General features: G+C 38.0%; 1 protein-coding gene across 11 annotated transcripts in view; it reads left to right on the plus strand.

Annotated features, from left to right (window-relative positions):
• ATP8A2 (ATPase phospholipid transporting 8A2) overlaps nt 1-17,914 on the plus strand; it is a 591,936-nt gene that overhangs the window by 404,608 nt on the left and 169,414 nt on the right. For all 11 annotated transcript variants that reach the window (XM_070578675.1, XM_070578681.1, XM_070578680.1 and 8 more), the window contains 3 exons: nt 7,611-7,685; nt 14,885-15,007; nt 16,990-17,068. In XM_070578675.1, coding sequence (XP_070434776.1) covers nt 7,611-7,685; nt 14,885-15,007; nt 16,990-17,068 — 277 coding nt within the window. The remainder of the gene's footprint in view (nt 1-7,610; nt 7,686-14,884; nt 15,008-16,989; nt 17,069-17,914) is intronic.

Genomic DNA, 17,914 nt, shown 5'->3' on the forward strand with positions numbered 1-17,914 from the left:
ATTCATTTATTTAGCACCTACTATATGCCAGCCACTGCGCTAAATCCTGAGCATGTAACGGTGAATGGAATCGATATAATCTCTGCCTGCCTGTGTCTTTCAAAGGGTGGAGTAGACAGATAACAAGGCAACAAAAATCATAGGATGTGAAGAGAGAAATGAGCATGGTGTAGTGTTAGAGAATAACAAGGTCTTTTCTTCTGCATACTTCTTTGAAGTAACGCCTATTTGTTGTAACGATAATAGAGATGTACAGAGTAGAAATGGTTTCCCCTCATCTGCCTCCATGTCTGCTCAGGGAATCAGTAGGGAAATTTAGCGAGCCTTCCATACCTCTCTTTGCACTCATACAAATGTGTGTCAACATGGGGCATTTTTGTTGTGGTTTACAAAATTGGATCCTATACACATTCCTCTGTAGCTTTCTTTTTTGTTTGTTTGTTTGCCTTGAAAAGTCCTTAGAAGTTTTCTAAGTATTTGGTGTTTGTTGCTAGTATTGTACCTGCCCGGGACTGACTCAGAAAGAGAAAACTCACCAAAGATTTTCAAGATGGAGCCATGCCCATTTATTACAATAGTCTGCATCTAATTCTGGCCACTCAATCCTATAATTATTGGACAAAAGATACTTGAGGGAGAAGTTTCTGGGGTATTTTGCTACTACCATTTTTATTATTACTACTACTTATTGTTATTTCTGATAACCTTTGTTCTATTATAGCATTCCTGATTCTTTTCCCTTGATCATCTACCTTCCTACCTACTGACTTATTTATTTTGCCTTTTCTTTTATCAGTCTAATCCTATTTCTTTGGCATATATTCCTTCATTTACATACATATAGATTTAACACGTTAAAAGATAAGTGCTTAATATTTCGTAGACTTGCTACGTTGACCCCTAATAAAGAACTTTAGGGGGATTTTTTTCCTTATGCTTTTTGCTTTGTTGTATTTTTCACTATTAACAATACTTCAAAAACAGGGTATGTTTTTATGTACAGGTGCTTTTATTTATGAGAAATAAATTTCTGAAAACAGAATTTCAAGATGCTTATTTTTTATCCTAATACATATTGCCAGATCAAATTCCAAAAAGATTGTAGGGCTTTAACTTTTAAACAGGTATCTTTAATGCTAGCTAAGCAGTTCAGACTTGATGTGCAAATCAGTAGATCAAGATGTTATTGCCACTTTAGAGAGAAACTCAATGGCTAATTTATTTAATTATTCTCAGTAGGGTTCTTTTCCACTTCAGTCTCTGCCATAGGTCTTGGAAGAACAGAATAAATCAAGGAACAGGTCCTCCCTTCCCCAAAGGAAGCAATCATCTAAGTACGTCGGCTGTTAGTTGAGAGCCTGAGTGGTGGCGGGTCCAGCCTCTGAGGTTGTGCAATGGCAGCCGGGACCTCTAGACCAGACTCTGTGCAATTAGCCAAGACGGTTACTGCATTTTTGGCAGAGAGGCAGCAGTTAAAGCAAAGAAAGATCTTTTTCCAAGAAGGAAAAGCCATTTAATAAATTTGGGTCAGTTTGCTCCTAACAGCACTGCATTTGAGGACCAAAAACCCCAGGAGCTTGGCAAGCTGTCAGTGCTTGGCAGGTCTTCCCACCAACTCACCAAGTCTGAGGCCGTCCAGGCAGAACCTGGCCCTCTCCGCTTTGACTGCGTTCATTTAATAGCATTCCTAGTTAACAAGAGAGTAAAGGCAGAGGAGTCTTTTTCCACATTAGTCCAGAAGAGTAAAATTTAGTGTCTGTAAGCAAGCCACGGTCCAGGGAACTGCACATCAGAGAGGAATGGCCATCTGTTTGCATTGAGGGCATTGGTGTATGCAGCTTGGAACTTGTGGTCCACCAAAAATGACATTAATGTGGAGGAATTGGGCAGTGTTTTCTTTTTTGTATGTGAATTAACATTTGTATGTGACTAACCAGTGTGAAAGTCTGATTTTATAATGTGTCAGGGAGCCATCGTGTACCTGTCTCATGAATAAATACAAACTAAATAAGTTTGTAAAAATATTTAAAAATACAGTGTGTTCGCATACTTTTTCCATTTCACCTATGGAAGTCTTGCCAAAATGAAATCAAGTTTGAGCGTTTACAATGTAAGAGAAAACCAGCTCATGGATTTTGAAATTAGGAGATGGACTTTGTTTGTTTTGTTTATTTTGGTTTTAATTCTTTTCTCTACCAAATAAATATTTCCAATGAGATAAACAAGTGTAACCATCTAATGGTGGATTATTTGAATGAAGATTGAAACTGAATTGAAAATGTTGAGAATGAACTTGTTTATACTTTTCAAAAAGCTGCAGCACCTGCAACTGATAAAAATTAGTACAAACAGATCAAAAGTCTTTGAAGAAAACCGTGGCCGAGCCACTGCCAACTTGGACAGAAACAGAACACTGGCTTTTAGAGAAAATATCTCAACATTCAGCTAATCAAAGATGTTAATCTGAAATAAGGATTGAAAATTTTTCTACGGTTCAGGATTGCTTGGAGCGAAGGTTAATGCTGGGAAAGAGATGCTCAATTTCTTAGGATTTTTTTCCCCTTGTATGTTTTGAACAGCTTGAGTGTCTTAGTTATATGAAATTCACTCACAGTCCTTAATTTCTCATTAATAAGTTATAAAGATGTAATTCTGGCTTAGGGATGTAAATTTGTGAAGTTCTGGTTCACATCGCATGTTACTATGGCCTTTAAAGAATAGGGCCTATGGTTCTGTGTATGAGGTTAGGCCAGAGGGGAGTGACTCAAAGAGAAGTGAAGATTTCTGAACCCACACCCCATACATACAAATATAATCATGGCTTCCTGCAGTCTGTCACAGGTCATTGTTTTGCTTGTACATTGCTTATACAATGTTTGTACATTGTAACAAACATCTGTTACAACAGAAGTTCTAAGTTTTATCAGGTTGACCTAATAAATCTATTTCTTTCATCCAGGGTTTTTCAACAGTGGCACTACTGATGTTTTGGATCATATAATTCTTGGTTGTAGGGAACTGTCCTGGGCATTGTAGGATATTTTGCAGAATCTTTGGCCTCTACCCAACCGATGCCAAGAGCACCCTCAAAAAGGTCTCCAGACATTGTCAAGTGTCTCCTCAGAGGCAAAATCAACCCTGGTGGAGAATAACTGCTTGAAACAGTTATATACATAAGACATGAACGTGTTTAAAAAGTTCAGAATAGTACGAGAAGTATGAGTCTCCATACTACCTGCTAGATAGCACATCTACTACCTAAAGATAACGAATATTAACACTTCTTATGTCATCCAGAAAGTTGCCATGCATAAATGAGTATGGACATCTATTCTGCATAATCATAATGATTCAACATATACCTTGATATTTTTCATTTTAATAGGATCTATGGCATTTTTTAATTATAGTGCTTATAGATTTATTTATTCTTTTTAATGTCTGCATAGTGTTTCATTGTTATGGATGAGCCATAGTTCCTTTAACCAGCTATCAATGTCCATGTAGGTTCTAATTTTTTATCTTTCCAAATAATGCCACAGTAAACATCCTTGTATGTTCATGAAGAATACTATGTGATTATAGCTATTAGATATAATTTAGAGTATGTCCCTGAAAATGGAATCCCTGGGTCAAAGGTAAAGTACATTGAACATATTTGTAGACAATGCTAGATTACCATCTGTGTATGAGAGTAGTTATTTCCTTGGGTTATCAAACTTAAATCTTTGCCCGTCTGTTAAGTAAAAAATGATATCCATTTGTGCATGTGTTTCATAAAAAGTAACAGTTCCTGTATCTATAAATTGTTTTTTCCCCTGTGATCACACTGCATATACTCTTGGCCTATTTTCCTAACAGCCTGTCAGGTGTTTTTTTCCTCATTTATTATAAGTCTCTATATATTAAGGAAATTAGGCCTTTGTCTTCAAAGATGTTACAAATATTTCTACTGTTTATTTATTTTCTTTTAAATTTATTAATATTTTTCTCTATAGAAAGTCTTCCAAGTTTATCCCTCTTTTTGTATAATTTCTGAGTTTAATGTCTTATAGTCAGTTTCATATACAAAAAAAACCTTTTCTTTTCCTGTTTTCTCCTAATGCTTTGATTTTTTTATGTGTAAATATTCACGCCATCTGTAATTAATTTGAGTATATGCAGTGAGACCAAAATACCACAAATTTTTTCTATATGTTGTGGTAATTTATTATATAATAAAGGTCCTTTCAAACAAGTGAGATGAAGATGGCTTATTAACCAAATGCTCTTGACACAATTGCCTCATATTTGAGTGCACAATCAGAAAGTTGGATCCATACTTGGCGATTGCAAGGAACCGACAGAGGGCCGTTGTGGCTTTAGTGAAGGGACAAGCGGTGTTGTCAGAACAGGAGGCGAGGGCTCCGTCTGTGGGGCTTTGTAAGTCAGTGTTATAAGTTTGATCTTATTCAAATAGTGTTTCTTTTCCATGTTTGTTTGACATATTTCTCTTGTACATGGCATATATTTTGGATTTTATTTTTGTATCCATAGAGCCTTTTAAATTTTTTCTATTATTAATATAACAGCCATATTTAGTATTACTTCTATTATCACATTTTATGTTATGTTTTCAGTTCTTGATGTTTCTTTGGTTTCTATCTTTTGCTAAAAGTCTTGTTATACTTTATTTCCTTAAGGATTTGTAAACATTCACTACTGGCTTCTGGTCCTGTACACCACCAGAGACAAATATGAAGCCAACTTGATTTTTCCACTTGTAGGTTAATTGCCTTTTCCGCCTGAATATATTAAAGAATTGATCTTATAAAATTTTAAAACTCATTAGTTCATGTATCAGGATATGTGTGGGTGTTGATCCTTCTCTATCTGTTGTTTTGTTTCCTGGGGACAAAGGATGCCCTCTCTGCAAGCTGGTTAAGGTTTTAGAATATTTCAGAAACTTTTCTTCTATTATGTCTTTAGACATTTTGTTTTTCTACTCTACAGAGTAGGGCTTTCTTTTTTTAGGTGCAACTTTTTGGAATTTTTTTTTAATTATCTTTGAAAGGCTATCATTTTCTCTTAAAATCAGTGTTAACCTCATGTCCTTTGGTTAGCATTTGTTTTCTCAAGCCTACCCTACCTATCCCTGACTGCTTTCAGCAAGGTCAATTCTGGGTTTTATTTCCCTTTATGTGGCTTTAGTCTGTAACACTGACTGTTTCTTATTTGTTTCCTTCTTTGCTATCTTACATATCTTATTTTAATTCTTATTTCAATGAAAAGCCACCCTTTCTTTACGTCTTTTAGGTTCTCCGAGAACATCAAAATTTTCTTCTGCTCTGTGATCTGGTTCCTTCTATAGAGATTATTTCATGTGCTTTTTGTCATATTCCTTTTTTTTCCATTGTTTTTTGATGATGTCTAGAGAAGCGGGGTTTCAAAGTTGTCTCGGAACACTTTCTCATCAAATGTTCTGTCTCTTCTGCACCTGTCACTTGCTTCTTGGGGGATAAAAGCATATGTGCATATATTGTCCTTCAACTTCAATTTATCTGTTGTGTTGAATTGGTCCAGGGACCTCAGTGTGACTTGTCCTACTTCTCAATTTTACCTTCTAAGTAAGAGTTGGTTCAGCTATTTCTTGGGTGTTTCACCTATTTCTTAGATTAGAAACCTTTTTAATCTGTAGGTTTTGTCAGCTATTAACATTCTACCTCAATGTGATCTAATCTTGTCCTATTTATCAACTTCTTTTCTATGTCATTTGTAGTTTTAATTAAGGCTATCTCATGGTTTCATTGAAAGTAGTTCTTTTCTACTTTCAATTATTTTTGCTGTTTTCGATTGATATTAGCGAGGGGAAGGCAACAGGAATATCAGTACTCCATCTTCAACAAAAGACAATACATTAACTGAATTATGCAAGAAAATAGTTAAATGATCACTAGATATTTATCAGTGTTCGCTCAGTTGTTTGACTAGGAAAATATAGAGGTATAACATAATCTTGGGAAAATTAGGTTAAACAATAGACAAATATGTTTGAATCAGGCGTGGATCTGGACTCTCATTGCACTAAAAGTTTGGTTGAAGGATGTCTGCCAAGACCTCGAGTAGTGGGGAGGCAGTGCGATTGCAGTTGTTGTTGTAGGGATGGCTAATATTTGGGTTGGTGTTGTAAAAATATCCTGAGCACAGAGCACAGCACAAATTTCTGGTTCTTATAGTTCTCTACCAATATTTCTTCACCGAGAACAGCCAGGCCTCATGGGGACCTCTTGGGAGGTAGTTGAAATTGAGTGACTAGGAGTGTGGAAGGACTTTTTAAGGTCAGCAAGCTTATCTTAGATTTAGGACGGATCCCTAGGAGTTTTTTGAACCGGGCAATGAGATGATGAAAGCTGTGCTTAAGGAAACTTCATCTGGCAATTGAACTGAGGTGTTTCATTTGATCCCACAGGAACGTGATGAGTCCCTGTTTGTACCACGTATCATACTGGGTACAGTTGTACAGTTAGGGTAATAATTACCATCTTAAGAAACTAAGTCTGGTGGAGTCTAGAAACTGATTTGGAAAAATCTGACGCAGTAAAATTTCAGTATCAGAGTTGATCTCTACGCAGAGATCAGCTGTGTTGCCAGTGTAGTTCCACCATGGTAACGGCCTCAGGCTGTCAGGATTTTACACCACAAGGTGGATTCTGTGATTTTAGCATGGGATACTCTAAAGTCTACCCCAAATCACTGGAATACTGACTTATCCTGTACATTTAACTGAATTTTAAACAGCAGCATTTTGTATTCCACATTTCCGGATTTGCTCCCTTCTAAAGCAGGTTCCCGCCCATCCTCCTGATGGCTCGCCCCTCTTCTACTCTACTCATACCACCTCTGCGTCTTCTCCCAATTATACCCGGTGATGGCTTCTTCTCTAAAATGGTTTTGTACCCCTCTCGTGCATGTCCCTAGCACTTTGCTCTGCAGTTGTTTTTATGTCAGCATTGCCTAATCAATTAGAATTATAGTCTACTTGAAGACATAAATAATAGTCTACATTTTATTTATTTATACATACCATGTTACTCCAAATGATGATTTGAGCATGTTTCTTTCATACTACTGTATTTTGACCTTTGCTGAAGCGGTGGACATTCCATTAAGGAGGGTCACTGTTTTATGAACTAAGAACACACATGACCGACAGGAGTTTTTGCTATTTTTTGTTTACCGTTTTTATCTACTTAAAAGCCTACAAAGGTAAATTATATTTATCAAATAAACTTTATAGGGGAAAAGAACGTGAAGTTGATACTCTTCTAGTCAATGAGAAAGTATTGACACAAAACAGATATAAATTAAACATCAATTGCTTTCCTGTAAATATGTGCATATTACCTCTTAAAATTGATTTGTGCCTTAAATATAAATTTTCCTTAAAATGTTGGTGATTGTGATATTGAGAATTTATATTTTATGAAAGAACAACTGCTCCGGTTCTGCAGCTCTTCATCCCTCAGCAGCTGTGTCCAGCTGGTGGTCCACATTCCCCGCTACTTCTTCAGTAAATGGAAACATTTAGGTCAATATTGATATAAAACTTCATGAACTTTCTTCTCTTTCAGCTTTGGTTCGCCTTTGTTAATGGATTTTCTGGGCAGATTTTATTTGAACGTTGGTGCATCGGCTTGTACAATGTGGTAAGCATTCCCTATCTCTATCTGATAGCATGCAGGACTTCAGTGACATTCCTTTACTGTTTATGTCTCGGAAGTGTATCTAAGTCAATCATCTGTATACATAGCAGGCAGCAAAAATACATCTTTAGGGCCTTTGTTGCTGCGACACATCCTGCAGAAGTGCAAACTCTGCACACATGGTTTCAATCATAGCAGATCATTCTTGAATAACCCCATGAAATTATTAACCCATATATCTTGATAATAGACCCTTGTTACCTCCTTACTAAATGTCTTTGTTACATTTCCATGTTTTTAGCTCAAGTAAAAATTTCTGAACTACATCTAAACTCATTCCACTTCATAATTTTATTTCTGAATTCTTAAACATAGATATTAATATACAGTATATGATCTAGTGTCTTTTTTGTCCTTCTTAAAAGAGTTATCTGTCTTTGTGGAAGAATGTTTTCTCCCACAATTAGTGCTAAAGTAATGAATTCTGACTTCTGACTCCTGGAATGGCAAATGGTAAATAGCTTATTTGGTATTTTTCATGATTTTAGAGTTCTTTTTTCATTACTTGACTTTAGTGAATTCAAAAGCTAGAAATAAGTATAAACTATAAAGTAAAATAATTAAGTAGCTACTTAACTTTTTGTTTGACTGGCAGGAAGAATGAAGGGCCTTGTAGCTTCATGGTTTAGAGACCTTAGTTTGGCATATTTCTTGAGTTGCACTGTCACTCAGATTTTGGACCTTAACGCTGACATTCTCTGCCCTGTGGGAGTTTATACTCTGAAGTCATCATAGATAGATATAGATGGAAGTTACCACACATGCAATAATACAAACCGCGGTGCTATAAATATTTATGGTTTGTATATACATTAGTGGCTGGATATTCAAGTCATCCATGCTCTTGACCTTTATTTTTTGAGTAGCCACTATGCTAGATGCTAGGTATAAAATTCTGCATGTGACAGGTTGCCCTCACCCTGTGCAGCTTACAGGTTAAGAGGGTCAGATGTGTAGACTAACAGGCCACTGAGACTTGAGTTTGGATCTTGAGTTTAAACAGCGTTGGTCAGTTAGTAACTGTGTTACTCACTACAAAATGGGCTGGCATGTTCACCGCTAATACTTATGCCCAGAAAGACAAAGATGACAGGTGGTGAGAGCAGGGCTGAATGGATTTCATTTATCACCTGTGCTAGAAAAGCTACTCTAAGCACCTACTGCATGGATAGGGGCTCACGGACCTCCCCTTGGTATACTAAGGGGAGAGCACTAACTTTGTTAACTTTGTTAACTTTGTTAACTTTGCAGGACTTAAAACTATTTTGAGTATGGTAAAATTATGCAACTGTTTAGGAAGAAATATGCTGACTGCTCCATAATGATTTGGTCCTGGAAAGAGCCAAAGTGTTGTAGAGTTGACACCTCACACAAACCAATGCCCATGTAGGTATTTTATAAATAAGAGGCTGAGACCTAGGAGACTGTCCTTTAGAGCTAAAGCTAGGACTGGAATACGTGTCACCTGGTTATGCAATGAATGGATTTTAGCCCTATTTTCATGCTCAGGCTTGAGAGCTTGATTCTTCTTTTAACACCTTTCAAATTTAATCCAACAAACTTTTATTGAGGGCCTACTAAACGTAAGATGCAAGCTGTCGGACAGTGTTGGTCAAAGCATGGTTCACAGACCACTTGTGTGAGAATAGCCAGGATTTGTTTAAAGATGCAGATTCCTGAGTTCCACCTGACTTAACAGAGTTTCTTAGAGATACTGCATTTTAAACAAATTTTTCTAGTGATGGTTATGCACATAAAGTCTAAGACTCACAGTGGCCTTTGATCCCTAGGGCTGGGAATGTGTTTTATGTACTTTGTGTCCCCCAGACTATAGAGAAGAAAATGTTGTGGCAGTGAAGTGAATTTCAAGGTGAAACAGCCCTGTGTTGCTATGGAGCCCACAGTGCAGGTGTCGGAATCGGCCACCAGGAAGTGGTGGCAGAGAGCTGAGATGTCAAGGATCTGTAAAGTGGGTTCCGAAGGCTCATTGGCCTCCAAAATCAATCATACTGGAAGGGCCAAACCTTTTGAAAGCTTGGAGCTTTGCCCCCACGGAAGTTGTTTTGGTAATTTTTGTTTGAAATAAATTGAAATTTAGAGAAAAGTTCCAAAAAGAGTACAAAGGGCTTCTGTATACCCAGATTCATCCGTTATTAGCGTTTTGCCCCCATTGCATTCCCTCTCTTTACATGCATGTGCATACCCACACATGCGAACTCATTTATTTCTGAACCAGTTGAGACTAAGTTAAGACGACATACCCCCTTACTGCTTACTACTTTAGTGCATAGTTGCTTAGACTGTTCTCTTACGTAACCGCAGTATACTGATCAAAAGCAGGAAATTTAACACGGATACAATACCATTATGTAATCCTTATTAGACCATATTTCAGTTTTGCCATTATTGTGCCAATAATGTCCTATTCATCAGTTTTTTTCTGCTCCAGCATCACTTCACAGAGACCCAGTGCAAGAAGCACTTTGTGACATCTCAGGCATTTGCTGGTGACGCCGTCGTCCCAGTTGGATTCCCCCTTTCCCTTTTCTTCAAGCAGTATTTCTCTCCTGCTTTTTCTTCTTCTGTACTTATTCTTTGTGTTTGATTCCCCAAGCCAGCTAAAGCAGCAAGTCACTGTTTCTCAATTTCAGTCTCAGAGCAGGTTAAATAGCAGTAAAACTGGCTTGAAATTCTTACCTTTCTCAAGATAATGAATGAATGCTGTCCTATTAGATTCTCACTATATCCATAGTCAAATTCCTACATCCTTTTATTTTACGAGTAAAATGAGACTAAAGAGGCCACCAGTGACAAAAGCTACTGTGATCAGATGGATTTCAGCTAAATTTTATCTATTTTTCAGTGAAGCGATAACTCTAATGTCATTTAAACTGTTTCAGAAAATTTATCCCATTTAATTTTATCAAACCAGCATAATTTGAAGAAGAAAACTGTGAGCCAGCTCACTTATTAACATAAATACAAAAATTCTAAATAAAATATCAGCTAATAGAGTTCAACAATGTATCAAAAGAATAAAATATTTAACCAACTAGGATTTATTTCAGGAATACAGAAGGTTCAAAACAAAAAAATCTTTCTAAATGTTATTATATCAGCAAAATAAAGAAGGAAAACATGATCCCATCAGTAGATGCTGCAAAAGTATTGGAGGCAGTTCAGCTGCCATCCCCAAAGAACACTAAGCGAAATAGGAAGGAAGGAAGCCAAGTAACTTTGCTGAAGACTTTTTATAAAAAGCCAGTAGCATGTTGCCATAAATGGCAAAATTCTAAAACTATTTCACTTTAAATAAGAAATTAGTCAGGGCTGCCTGCCATCACTATATAATTCAGCATGGTTTTGGAATTTTTAGCAACTGCCAAGAAAATTAAATAACTATTACAAATACCAGAAAAAAAGATGAACTATTTCTGTGCTTATATAAATATGCAAAAAATGGGCATACAAGTATGTTCATATATGATTGTATATCTAGAAAACCCAGAAGATACGAGTAAAGAAATAGTAGAATTATAAGAGAATTTGATAAGGTGACCAGATCCATAATAAACATATAAAAATCAATAGCTATTTTCTATCCTAGCAATCAATAGCTTTTTTAAAACTCCATCAGTGAGCACTTAGGAATGTAAAGGACGTAATAATTCTTTTCAAAATAACAATTAAAATTATACATTGCCTAGAAATAATTTTTATAATACGTATATGAAAAAAACCAAAATCTTATTGAAATATACAAAACATGATTTAAACAAATGGAAAGGCATACCATTTTCTCGTGTGGGAAGACTTGGTATCATACAAGAATCAACTCTTCTAGAATTAGTGTATAAATTTATGTGATTCCAAATAGAATCCCAACAGGTGATGGTCTTGGAGGGTAGGAGGGGGATTGCAAAAAATGTTATTGAAGTATAAATAGAATTAACAAGTCCCTGAGAATAAATATACAAAGCATGTTCAAAAAAGAACAATCATAAGGGTAGATTTATTTTTACTAAACATCACTCAAGACTATAAAGCCGCCATAACCAAGTCAATGTGATATTTACATAGATCTAGACGAATAAGCTGGAGAATCTAGAAGTAGTTCCCAGTTCTAGATTCTAGATCTGTAATGTGTGAGAATAAATGTCAAAGATGGTATTTCAGTTTATTGGGAAAGTTTGGATTAATTGTGTTCTCACAGATGGCTCTTTAAATATTTGGAAAAAAATTAAATTGGGCTTCTATCTTGTGCCACATAGATAAACAAATTCCAGATATATTAAGACTTAAATGTGAAAAATAAAACTGTAAGAACCCTGCAAGGAACTCCTGAAAAGTTCCATAACCACAGTTGGACACTCCGAAGCTATTCTTAACCATATAAAAAGTAAAAGCTTTTATATGGCAAAAAAAAAAAAACCCATAAAGAAAGCCACTGGACAAAGAGTATATTTGGATAGAATTTCATAAAATAAATCAGAGTTGATATCTGTTATACTCAAAAACCTATTAGAAAAGGGGATAAACCATGAATAGAGAATGGACAAAGGGCCTGACTAGACATTTCACAGAATTGCAAATCTAAATGTAGAACAAATATATGAGAACATGCTCAAACTCACTGGTAGTTGGGGAAATGTAAAGTTTTTTAGAGTAAGAGTTAATATGTTTAATTTTTCAGACTGGAGAATATTAAATATTACGTAACATCCATTGCTGATAGGGAAGCAGGGAAAGATTATTGTTGTCCTATTTGGAGGGAATGATAAATGATTGGCACTTTCTTGAAGGCAACCAGACAGCATCTAGGAAATTAAAAATACTTGTATCTTGGGGCCAGCCCTGTGGTGTAGTGGTTGAGTTCACACACTCCACTTCGGCAGCCTGGGGTTCACTGGTTCGGATCCTGGGTGTGGACCTAGCACTGCTTGTCAAGCCACACTGTAGCGGCATCCCACATACAAAATAGAGGAAGATTGGCACAGATGTTATCTCAATAAGTCTTCCTCAAGCAAAAAGAGGAAGATTGGCAACAGATGTTAGCTCAGGGCCAATCTTCCTCACACACAAAAAAATACTTATGTTATTTTACCCAGCAACCCTGCTTCTGGGAATCCTTCCCATAGAAACAAAAGATGAAGTATATATGTTATAGGTGTTTATTACATATTGTTTCTGAGAACAAAGAAGTGAAAACGGAATGAATGCCTATCCGTAGGTGAATGGTTGAAAAAATATGGTACATCCATGCTACGAAGTCTTATGTGAGCATGAAAAAGACCACCTAGTGTTGCACTCAGGGGACCTGGAGACCTTCCAATGATTATAGTGAGAAAAATATGATGAAGAAAAATGTGTATAGTGTCTTGTTTCTATAAAACAAATAATGATTCCCAAACAGTCTACACATGTGTGTATAGCATGCTGTAAGCAGGGTGAAAAATATAGTAAGGCATACTAGATTGTTAGCCTAGTGGTAAAAGGTGGGGCAGGATTTGAAGTGGGTAGAAGGAGAAAGTTAAGTAAAAATTAAAAAGTAAAGATGACAGTATAAACAGTATGCATGATGGCACATTTAAGCAAAACAGTTAAAGTGAGTTTTTGCGCTCAGAGCATGCAGAGCCTCAGAGATGTTCATTGAGAGCTCCGTCTTCTAGCCATTGAACAGATAACTTATGCTACTGTGAGGGAAATGAGTACAACTCTTGGTCTTTTTCACCTTGAAATCTCTGTAGAACATTGAAATGCCAGGGCTGTTATCCCTTCTGCTCTAGGGTGGAGGAGGAGCCTGAAAGTTTTATTGGCCTCACCCCACCGCATCTCTGATTGCTTTATCCCAACAGACTTGGAAAAGGCTTATTTCTCTGGCCAGATACTCAGGCTCCCATTAATGGGTGTGTGTTCAGAGCTCTCTTAGAGACACACATCCAGTTCCCATGGGTTGAGGGCTTGCTGGCTTTGTGGGTGTGGATTTGCTCACTGCTGATGCTGAGCAGTGAGTGACCCAGTCTCTCTGACCCATGCCCAGAACCAAGTGAGAGCATGACCCACAGAGCTGCTGTACCTCCCAGGCTGAAATGACATGTTTATTCTAGACCTCTTCTTCAGCATCTGCCTTTCTCTTTCTAAAACACAGATATGAGCATGCCACACTCCAAGAGTACAGGTAAAAGGACAAGTCTCAGGAGGCACCATCTGCCCGAGAGTTTGTAGCCACAAGAGATTGTCTCTTTCCCAGCCTTGCCTGGCACCATGCCCTCAGCTGGCCACCATCCTGCATGTCTTAGAAGCTCCCCCCAAATGTGCCATGGTCACTCATGCCTTGAAGCTTTGTGAGGGATGCTCTTTTCATAGGAATGCTCCCTTCTGCACCCCTTCACCCCTATCCCTTAGCACCCTGCCAAATCCTATAGGTCCAAGATCTTACAGGTCAGACACTCTTTGGTCCAGGAGTCTTTTCTTGACCCTCCCTTCATCTCCTTCCTCTCCCGCAGGAGTAATTTTGCAGAGCACTGTGTTTTATGTGTTTATTTATATGCCTGTTGCCAGCTGCCCTGTCCCCACCTCTGCATTTGACGGAGTTCCTGGAGGTCAGGGACCTGCTTCTTTTCCTTCTTTCTTCTTCTGTTTATAAATCTCTGTATTCCTGGTGCTTATCAAAGTATCTGGCCCATAATTCATTCTCAGTAACTATCTGTCAAATGAGTGAATGGATAAAGTATGCCTTGCTTCCTGAAATTCGATATAACATTAGGATGGGAAGTTGTAAAACCTCGCCTCGGCTGGCACTGCCGGAAAAGACAGCACTTCACACAGCTGACTGTGCCATGATTCTAAATCACCGCTCATTTTGCAAAGGAAGGTAGTTGTGAATTTAACAAGATTTCTTGGCTAATCAAGTATTTGTGATGATGTTTTTAGTCCTCGGTGTATTCATTTTATGCTGAACGAGTAACAGTTAAAAATGGTCTTTTGTTGATTTCCTTGGTGGGAGAGTGTCTGGGAGTGGTGACTCATTGACCCTCAGGTTTGGACTTGACTGAAAATTGAGTCCTCATTCCGTAGAACTGAGTCGCTTGGGCTGTGTGACTCAGAAGGGCCTCTTTTGATGGCTCGTTGTTCTCCTACAGATTTTCACCGCGTTGCCACCCTTCACTCTGGGGATCTTCGAGAGGTCTTGCACTCAGGAGAGCATGCTCAGGTTTCCACAGCTCTACAGAATCACCCAGAATGCCGAAGGCTTCAACACAAAGGTAAACAGAGTGTGCTTACGGAATTGTCACCTCAAACAGTGGAGCGCTGTTTTCTGTCTTCCAGCCCTGTTATCTGCCCGTGAGACGCCGGGGCTTTAGAGGGAGCACTTGAAAAGAGTTGAGACCATGGCCCTCTCCCAATATAGCAAGCCCAGTGAATTTGAGGTGCCAAATGGGAAAGGAAGTTTCCGCGTTGCATGTAGCGCTTCTTTGGGTTCCTGTTTGTACTCTTCTCCACATCAGTGCCTCCGACACAATGCCTCCGACATCAGTGTGGCCAGCAGCACCCAGGGCCCTCTCGCCACCACTGCTTGGTTTTTCATTTGAAAGAAAATGTTTCTTTAACTAGTGAGTAAAACTGGCCAGATGTGAACACAGGAATCAGGTATTCGTGGGTATTTTTTTTTTTTTCAGTCTGGAGAATCAGAAAAGGAAAAGCATCTAGACAGGAAAGGAATAGGCAGTCCTGAGAAGAGCCAGGCAGAAGCTAGGTCAGGTGTTACAGGATTCTGCCCATGAGTGGCAGAGGGGCTCTCCCTGAGCCTGGCAGTGATGGCTAAGTGTGGCAGCGCAGCTGAGTGCCACCTGCCAGAAGGGAAGACGTGTGCCCAGCTTGGCAGAGGAGGCAAAGATGTGAACACAACTGCACTGCCACGTTTCTGTCTTAGGTTTTGGTGCAGGAGGGGATTAGGAAGTTTAAACAGAGGTTCATTGCCCAGGCCATTGACATGCTGTGTGCTGGCCGCATGTGCGGCAGGTAGCTCTGGGGCCTCAGGAGGGCTGTTGTAGGAGTCCTCAGTGAGGGGAGGATCTCTGGAGGCTTCGTTTTGAGCCAGGTATTACTGATAGTCTCCCTTCAGAGCTGCTTTGTTTTGGGGAAAGCATAATAGACATGTCCAAGACTGGAAAAAATGAAAGGCATCCTATTGGTTCTAGTATCTTCTATACACAAGGAGATCTAGATGACTATGTCAGTCCTTGTTTACTGTGATTCTGGCATCGGGAAATATGGTCTGTTTGTTTTGCATTATTTACATAAATCAAATCTGCTTTTTACAGAGTTTGAATTCAAAGGCCATATAAGGTAGGAAGTAAGTAAGGGCGGACCCATTTCAAAGGTAGTAGGGCTGGGAATGCCCTTGAGACTGACTTGCAGGCACCTTGAAGATTTTTTTTGGAGGGGGACGGGGTGCAGAGGTCAGGGAAAAAGTAGAAAACGAACATTTAAAATGGGAAAATCCTATTGTCTTATAGTTTTTTCATTATTTTTGGTTATTCCAGCACCATTTAGGATCAAACTGTATGACAATTTCCAGAACAATTTGTAGATTATTAAATAAATTCAGTGTGGCTTTAGTAGCTCTGGCATCTCAGTGCTTAAAGGATGATTGAAATGCATTTAAGAAACTATAATTTAAAAGAAACTAAACCTTGTGTTCTTTTGTTTGACCTTTCAAGTATTAAAAGAAACAGAATTTTTAAATGTGTGTGATAACCAAAATCCTAAAAGTTAAAGAAAAAGTGGAATGGGACAGATTTTAAGGAGTAAAAGTAAAGAATGAGAATGCCATGTAAAAATTTACATTTAAAATGTTTTTAAAGCTTTCAAAAAGTACACAATTTCAGGCTGTTATTAACAATTATGGATTATTGTAAAGTTTTGTTGTCTTTCTTAATGATTCTAAAGAAAATGGATCATAATTCATCTTTTGGCTATGGATAGATTGTGTATTAGTCTATGTATATGTGTATACAAATATTTAGGTCTTTGTACTAAATTAATATTATCTGGAGATACTCCAGTCATTTGTATGTAAAAATGAGGAAATAGCGGGGTTTTTTTTTTAACTTCAAGAATAATATGCTACCTCTGGAACCGTGCAGCACACTGCCAGTATCCTTCACAATGAGGCGTTTGTTGAGTTACACAGAGGTCAAGAGTTGTGGGCAGCTCCTGACTCCCTTGGTTTGTTTTCCCTTAGGTTTTCTGGGGTCACTGCATCAACGCCTTGGTCCACTCCCTCATCCTCTTCTGGTTTCCCATGAAGGCGCTGGAGCACGGTAACGGCTTCAGGATTTCAACTGTCAGCGAGTAGCTTTGCAGTCCCTCTGGGGCCAGTTGTTCACAGTTTTTTTCTCCCGGTTCTGCAGAACTGGAAATCACAAGAACAAATTTTAGAAGAAAAACATACCTAAAATCTAATGAGAGCTAGTCTCAGGTTTACAGCTTGTAGGTTTCATCCATTCTGGCTCTGAGAACACATTTTCTTTCCAGTTGCCTGGAAAGTTTAAATACTAAGAATTCTAAGCTTAATTTTTAATAACTATTTGAGTCGAGGATCTTGAAGAAAAGCACTGTACTGTAGTGAAACATTGATGCCTCTTGTCCATGAGTTTGAAATTTTCTGTTAATTGCTTGGGCCTTCCTTTTCCAAACCTCACATACCTGTATGCAGAGTACCTCAAATCTTGTAAAAGTTTCATCTTCCACCTAGTTTTCTGAAGTAGTCGCCTTTCTTTGACACACTTTTCAAGCAAACTTGTAAAGTTTATTTGCAGACTGATTCTCCCAACTGGTTTTAGTCTTCCCTGGAGCTCGAAGAGGGTCTGTGGGAAATGTGGCCTCTCTGTGTTTGCTCACACTTATTCATAGATCCAAAACGTTGTCCCTTCAAGAGACATATCTTTTAGCTTCAGAAAACAAAAATGTATTACTAGAATGCTACTCTTTAATCCCTCTCAAATAGTAATAATCCCCCTGGGAAAAATTACCCCAAATGTTGACTAGACAGGGGCTTTTATTGTTCAGAGAACCAAAGAATATGGAGTTTCCAAGCTTCTTTGTTTCTCTGTCAATGTGTTTTGTGATTCAAACAGAAATGACTCATCCTCGCTGGTATTCTTTAA

This window comes from Equus przewalskii, chromosome 16 (assembly GCF_037783145.1).
Source record: "Equus przewalskii isolate Varuska chromosome 16, EquPr2, whole genome shotgun sequence".
NCBI classification, from domain to species: Eukaryota; Metazoa; Chordata; class Mammalia; order Perissodactyla; family Equidae; genus Equus; species Equus przewalskii.